This window comes from Nicotiana tabacum, chromosome 2 (assembly GCF_000715075.1).
Source record: "Nicotiana tabacum cultivar K326 chromosome 2, ASM71507v2, whole genome shotgun sequence".
NCBI lineage: Eukaryota > Viridiplantae > Streptophyta > Magnoliopsida > Solanales > Solanaceae > Nicotiana > Nicotiana tabacum.
In genome coordinates, this window is record NC_134081.1 from 79,413,979 (window position 1) to 79,421,927 (window position 7,949).

Sequence of the window (7,949 nt, forward strand, 5' to 3'; positions counted from 1 at the left end):
GGCTATTCTTCGGAACTCCTTTCTTCTTCATTGTAAGGGAAGGAAATTTTTAAGTTGTTACTGATTTTCGTAGGATTTTGAGCGAGAATTCAGAAAGATTGAGAGATTATAAAATGTTTTTAACAAAAATGGAAGAGAGCGTCAATGGAGGGAGATAATACAGAATCGTGAGGGGAGTGAGATATGTACGTTAGAAAGATTATAGGAGTTAATTGATTCTCATTAAATTCCTAAAATGTATATAATTGGTAAATTACATATGCCTATGTAATTAAACTAAAACTTGAGTAGGAAGGGTAATAAGGTTTCAAATAGTGTATATGAAGGTAAAAATCCCTTTGAAGAAGCAGGTATCACAACTCTTCTTATAATATGGCTATATTTTGAATACACGAGATCTTTCCACAAATAGCTGTTGGATATACTGTTTATTTTACTAGTTTGTATACGTGTATATATATATATATATATATATTGATTGTACATAAATTATACATATATTATACATTCGTCAGTAATTTTTGATTTAAATGGTTGAGTGAATGGCTATTTAGGTTAATAATTCTTATGTAGGTTTTAAGCAGCAGTCCTAAAATGGCTACTGGTGCACTTATCCCGTCAGTGGCCCATGTAATCAGCTCATGTTTTGATCACCTTTGCTCCCCACTCTGGTCAGGAGCCCAGGCCCACGTTACCTAGCTCCGCGACCGGCATTTTTGCACATGCTTTCGAGAACTCGAATTCTAGAGTATTACCTTCTTCGTGCAGAGACAAAGCTAATTCATCAGTAAATTAAAGAAACATTGTGTGAGATTTCCAAAATAGGATAGTCGAATCCCTACAAAGCCATTTGAGAAAGAAAAAAAATAGCGGTGAAAAAGGATGTCGAGATTGTGGGCGAGGTTTGCGGGTTTATTCAGCAGCAAAAATTTCGTAGGAGCAGACAAAGCGGGCAATCGCTATTTTAAAAGAACAGAGGAGCTTGATGGTATCAGTAAGTAGGTCTCCTTTTTTTTTTTTTTTACTTTTGAAACTGCCTCTTACGTCATCGTTTATTATTTGTTTGTTCTAGCAAAAGTTGTATGGGCTTCAGCAAATGTTACTACAGATATTTTTTTTTTCACATTGAACTTTCTTAGCTTTGGTTACTGCAAATATGGCTAATTATGATCATTTGGCTGTTTGAAAAATTGATTATTTAATGCTATGCCGCTATTGCCCTATTAAACGAAAGAAAATGAGGAGAGGTACTTATGATTTTTGTATGTTGGAAGAAACCATTCTGGTATAAGGTATACAAACATCCCTTTTAGTTAATGTGATAATATGCTCTGCTTTTTGCAAGACTATGAAATTGGATATTTCATACCCTATGGGTCAACCTAGCCAAGAGCAGTGGCAGAGCTAACGGTAAAGAAGGGGGTTCAATTGAATCCCTTTCTTCCAGAAATTACACTATGCAAGTTGGGTAAAAATATTATTTTTTATATTTATTAAACTGTTGGATCCCCTTAACATAAGGGGGCTTTTAGGTATAACATTTTCGCATTTTTTGAATCCCATTGTTAGGATTCTTGTCTCCGCCACTGGCCAAGAGGTAAGCTTTCATGATTTCACACTTTAACCAAGTCAAAGAAATTAACTTTTTTTCTTTTTGCATGAGGAACATCTGGAAATTGGAATTGAGAATTACTTATATATAACTCTACAAAGTCTTCAAGGCTTCAAATAGTTATATTTAGGATGGTTTGTAGTTTGCTATTTTAGGTGATGTTATCTGTAAAGAACTTTGTATGATATTATTATATTTTGTCAGTGAAGGAAAAGAGATGGGTGATGTTCAAAGGAGAGGATGATCCAACCTCCATTCCAGGTATGCCCTATTGGAGAAACACAAGCTAGCTCTAAACCTTGTTGTTGGTCCAACAGTCATAACCTTCTCCCTCATGTTGATATGTGATTAAGAAAAACATCTGCTACTGTTGTGAACTTTACAAATCAAACTACCACATCGTTTGTTTCCATTAAAGAGCAACTTTTGATTCCTGTAGTTGAATGGATATGTTGGTTGAATGGACAACGGAAGAGTGCTCCAACTCCAGAGGTAAAATTGGACCTTTCTTGTCACAATTTCATACGCATAATTCATTGGTCATCCTTAGCCAGCATTGTTTTTCTCCTTTCTTTGTATGGATTGCCTTGTTTCGCAGTAGCACTTTTATCCTTTTATTATCTTGTCCTTCAAAAGCATTTTATTTAGCATAAATCTCTTCTTGAACTGTGTTTTGATGGTTATATATTTTCATTACCAGGAGATGGCTGAGTTGGAGGCCAGAAGGGAATTTGTTAAGCTTAATATCGCTCGTAAGTATTCCAATCTTATGCCTCTGCTTTGTTCATGGATTTGTGGTAACCACCCTGAAATAAACAGCACTATGTTCTTACTTACTTCTATCTCCTAGAAAATTTAAGTTTATAAGAGAAGATTGAAGAACGCTTCATTAAACTACTAGGTGGTCGAACTTTTAAATGATTTTCTGCTTTTGGCCCATATTTGACCCTGGACTGGAGTCAAAATAGTTCTAGGTGCTTAAACTACAGGGTCATTTTGATTTACTTTTCCTTCCTACTTCATATATTTAAAAGTCGGGTTCTGTTCTGGTAGTTGCTTATGAGTTTAGTCTTGCTATTAGTTTCAGTTGAGATTTTCCAAAGGTACATTATTCCTTAAGACACAATGTGGTGGTCTTTTTGGCTGTCAGTAGGACGACCACCTGTCTGGTAATATATTCTCTTTTTGTTGCTCTAAGGTCTCAAGAAGGAAGAAGAGGAGAGAATGGCCAAAGAAGGCAAGAGTAAAGCCACAAGCATTGGTAAGTTGCTTACTACAATTTTACCCTATCCTTTGAAACGGGAAGCTGATTGGTACATGAACTGCACATTGTTTATTCCTCTTCACCTTGTCTCTAGGTAAAGCTGATGGTCCAGATTTAAAGAGTTTCGTTCAACAATTTCCAGATGCTTCGGAAGGTATCACCTATCCTATAAAGCTAGGGTCCGTGTGGTTTCGCAGTCAAAACTTTTTGGTTTTAGAAACCCAAAAAAAATTTGTTGCAAAATCATCTCTTCTCTTTTGTTTCTGAAAACAAAGAGCAGAAAAGATGTTTCCCTAGAATAGCCAGTTTTGGGAGAAACACAGTGGACCATGCGACGTCCTTTTTTTTCAAATTGCAACTCCTTTTGAGGAACTTCTATAGTTTCCTCTAAAAGCTCTTTTCTGTTAAAATTTTTAGTAGTGTCTGAAGATGATTAGTCGGTTCTATTCTATTAATTTCACAGTATGAAACCTCAAAAGATGTTTTAGGGTAGGAGATTTCCAAAAGAAAAACCCAACAGCCATTCATCACAAAACAAACATAATGATGAATCTTACTCTAGAACAAGCATGTCTACTGGATTATGTAACTTAATCTGAGTTCACAAAGCTGGCCAGAGGACAAGTAGTTGTGTAGCCAACCGCAAGGATGACACCAAGCTCCTATCATAAAAAAGTCTTTGTTCTCCCAATTTATCCTCCATGTTTATCCTTCTTAGCTCCCCATTTTTTCCTTGCAGCTTTTGCACCAATGATCTTCACTTTGTTAAAACTTAAAACCTAAGTTGCTCCGACATGGCATTTTAGATGCCGCACCCGTGTCGACACGACACTAGTATGGGTGTGGGTATGGGATCCGTACCGGATATGGTCAAACATTTTTGGGTACTTTGACCACGACAGATGGAAAAATTCGAGACGAGATACAATTTGATTCCCGAAATCAGAACGAAAACTAGGGTAAATTTGACCAAAATAGCATGCCTTATCTAGGAAATCAATCCTTTACTTATCTACACAACTTGAGAATTAAAAAGAAATTCACATTTTATAGGCTATACCTGAGTATTTCGCAAAATTTCTCATAATTTAGAGATATTTTTCTATTTTTATTTTTGTAATTTTTTTAGCCGGATCCCCGCACCCGTATCCGTATTAGGATCCGTATCCCCGAATCTTATAATTTACATCTCGAAGGATCCGACTTCTAGATCCGCACCCGTGTCGGACACCCACACCCGTGTCCGAGCAACTTAGCTTAAAACCATCTGGACCCTTATAGCAAATTTCATCACCTCTGTATTGGAAGATAACTTGAATGCTACATGCACTCGAACGAGTACGTGTATCGTTTATGGATGTCTACAAACATCCATGGTATGCGCAGGTTTTTTGCTATTTAGTTTATCTTGAAGAAATTGGATGAGTATCACCCACATGCATGTTTGACCCATTTGACTGTAGTGTGAACGAAGAATCCCTTTAAAGTAGCTTAAAAGACTCCCTTTTAATAAGGAAGGTAATTGAGAGTAGCTTATTGGATTAAAGGAGAGAATAATGAAAATGCTGTTGCATTATATGTTAGAGGTTGTTAATTTCGCTGCCTTTTCATGATGAAATAATTTGTTAGAGGATGTTTGGTTTCCCAATAAAATGCGCTTGTGTAGTACTTGGATAAGAGTATATACATTCAAATTATAACATGGAATATTGTAATGCTGGGGTTATGACAGGGATATCAATAATAACGGATACCCTATTATACCATGTACCCTATTGTATTGTTTATCCTCCGGTCGTACAATAACCTTTTAACTAGTTAGGCAACTAAACCTCAAACTCGAATGACATAGGTGTAATTTGTTCATTTATGACTAATTGTTTTTCTTGAGTAATATAGACGTGATGTGTTCCTCTCTTACTCTTTTCTTTTTCGCTCACTTACAAAGAGTCTAATAAGCCTTTCTTATATTGTGTCCAAATGGCCAATAAAAGATACTACAACTAGAGCGTATTAGTGGCAAATAGAATGGGTTAAGAGCGTATTAGTGGCAAATAGAATGGGTTTTCTTTCCTTATCTCTCTTTATCTTTTTTTTGGATTGAGACTTGAGATTAAGGTTTGATGTTAAATGATATAATGATATATCTTTTTGTTATGCAAGCAATTCTCTTTTTCCCGTTTTTATTATCTTTTCTTAGTTAATTTATGCTCTTAATTATTTATTGACTTTGTTTTGATTGATCGTCATTTCTGGAAGGTGATATAATCCCAGAAGCATCTGATACACAGAATGAAGTAAGGTGAGTCACAGCAATAGTATCATCTATTGTGGGATACTTCCACTAGGTTGTGATTCTTGTCACTATTAATTAAGAAATAAAAGGAAAAGTGGAGGGTAAATGAGAAATAGTTACCTTCTGATAATTTCTCTTGCTTACTATGAACTTGAATGTGTTAATATATTGCGTTCGCTGCTTTAAAACTTGCATATTGTGTAATGTAGACATGCAAGATCAAAGGAAACTGAAGCCGAGAAAAATATGTCTTATCGTTTCAAACAACAACCACAGTAAGTTCTTGTTCCTGCCTGCTGTTTTCATCTACCCTTCTCTTGATGGACCTAACAAGCACCAGATTCCTAGGAATTTTGAGATTTAAATTGTCACAAATGCAAATAAGCTACATAGAATGAATGATAACAGGATTAATTTAGATCATTTGCAACAACTTACATTGATCATATTTATTTTCAGGTCGTCAGAGCCAACTGGTTCTGGTGAATCCTTTAGACCAGGAACATGGCAACCTCCCTCTTGAGATCACTCAAAAACAAAGTGGAAGCAGATTTATGTTTTTTTTTTTTTTTAAATGTTATATTTTTTATAGTGACCCAGTGAATGCAGAAGTTGAACACTAGGAGTTGAGGCCACAGCTTCCACACACTGGCAGTCTCATTCTTTTTCGCACGGATGTTTGCATGGATGAACTGTGTCTTCCCTTTTTGTTATCCGGTTCAGGGTCTTACATGATACAAAGTTTTTACACCAAGTTCTGTTTGAATAATCCTCAAATAGTGGAATCTGTACTATGCTGCTTTACCGTTAAATGCAGAAATATTGAAGTTTCTCTTGCTTGTTTTCGTGCTTTCCTTTTTTGCATGCCGAGACATGGCGTTGCTATATCTTCTGCAGATTCAATATCTGTAGTCTCCATATACTACAGAATTTGCTTGTCATCGTGTTTTATGCGAAAGATTTCATTGCAATCTCGTAAGTGGATTATTAGGAATTCATAGTCAAATGTGGCTGCAAAAGCGACATTTTTGGATAAAGAGAACAATTACCATCCTCGGGATCGCCCGAGTTACCATCCTCGCTCTAGTCCTGCTCCAAAAGAAATACTTACATAAAGTGGATAATAAATTGGATATTTTGTAGTAATAGTAGCAACTCAGTGGCGGACGCACGTGGTGTCAAGCGGGTTCAACTGAACCCGCTTTATCAAAAAATAGTACTGTGTATATGTATAAATTAGGATTAAAGTTGCGTAAATTTTGTATAAATATTTTATTTGAACCCACTTGATAACTACTATTTTACGACTAAAGTTATGTACTTCTAAGATTGAACCTGCTTGCACAAAATCCTGGATTCGTCACTCTAGCAACTAACGACGTTTCTGAAAAAAATTGGGTCGGCCTCACAAAGCATATCCTACCTTAAAGTGTTTGTTTCAGTGTCATATTTTCCTTTTTAATATGTTCTAAGAAAAATATCATATTTATTTATTTAAAAATAATTTAACTTTAGTATTTTTATTTTATCTTTAACGAGCATATAAATATTTATGACTTGTTTTAGACCACATGTTTTAGAAAAAATCATGAACTTTGGGTGCTCAATAAACAGTTATTCCCTCCGTTTCAATTTAGATGATCAGTTTGACTTGGCACAAAGTTTAAGGGAAAAAAAACTTTTGAAACATGTGGTCCTAAAGGCTTAAGGGACAAAAGCTTTGTGAGGCGATGATATTTTTGTAGCTATAAAAGCTTCTCATTAAGGGTAAAGTGGATAAAATAAAAAGTTTAAAGGTAAATTATTTTCAAATATAGAAATGTGTCTTTTTTTTGGAACGTACTAATTGTGATAGTATTTTTAAAAATTGGACAAATGTCCTTCCAAGCGGCAATAAAAAGATAGTGTGACAATTTTGCATGGGAAGTTCAAGACAATCATGCTCTAAGTCTCACTTAAAGCCTATAAATAGGCATTTAAATTAGCCATCAATTATCAACATATTTACCTTTGCCTTTCCGTTCCTCTTCAGCTTCCTTTTATTTCCTCCTCAAAATTTTGTAGTCTACTTTCTTTGTTCCCCTTTTTTAATAACTTGATTTATTACAAATATTTTGTTGATTCCTGTATCCTCTAAATAAATAGAGATGGGCTTGTTTAATCCCGGGAAAATATTTTACATTGCTGAAATAGTTTCTTAGGATAGTGCCCAGCACGACTCAAGCCAATTCGTGTATCTGCTTACAAATAATATTATTGCAGTATTATTATCGTTATTTTCCGGTTTCATTTCCTAACAATCTAAGAAACTATGGCAAGTAATACTACTACGAATTTTTTTGATGGTGCTACCAATTTTGGTATTGTCTCTGTTGCTACTGTTCCAGTTGTCCTGCCAGATATCCATGGTGTTGCAAATACGTTGTTGCATCCATAACTTTGGCAGACAATAATGTCAAAATACAGGTATGTAAATAGACATGATTACATATCCAATGCTAATATTCAAATCTTCAAGAAAAATTCACCTCAATGCAAGAGAAGAGTTGGGATAAATGATAATCTCGCTAAGTCAAAATTAAATTTGACTAAAGCGGATAATATAATTATTGCGGCCATTTTTCAAATAAATAATGTGGCCAATATGAGAAATTGGGTGATAGACTTTGGTGCTACTAGGCACATTTGTGCAAACAAAAATGAATTCTTGTCTTACACCTAAATTGAGGAAGGAGAAGAAACTATTTATCTTGGTGGCTCAAGGACAACTCGCGTTC

At 35.1% G+C, this 7,949-nt stretch overlaps 1 protein-coding gene across 2 annotated transcripts; it reads left to right on the top strand.

The window, feature by feature from the left end:
* Nucleotides 1-674: 674 nt before the first annotated feature.
* Nucleotides 675-6,004, top strand: LOC107774558 (uncharacterized). Of its 2 annotated transcripts, none has more exons than XM_016594114.2 (9): nucleotides 675-994; nucleotides 1,817-1,873; nucleotides 2,052-2,104; nucleotides 2,313-2,364; nucleotides 2,811-2,873; nucleotides 2,971-3,030; nucleotides 5,136-5,178; nucleotides 5,382-5,447; nucleotides 5,632-6,004. In XM_016594114.2, exons 1-9 carry the CDS (start codon nucleotides 883-885, stop codon nucleotides 5,693-5,695), a joined length of 570 nt encoding a protein of 189 aa, XP_016449600.1. In that variant the 5' UTR covers nucleotides 675-882; the 3' UTR covers nucleotides 5,696-6,004. The 2 variants fall into 2 exon arrangements, with proteins under 2 accessions (XP_016449600.1, XP_016449601.1); XM_016594115.2 differs by having other exon boundaries at nucleotides 746-998; nucleotides 5,632-5,794.
* Nucleotides 6,005-7,949: the final 1,945 nt, after the last annotated feature.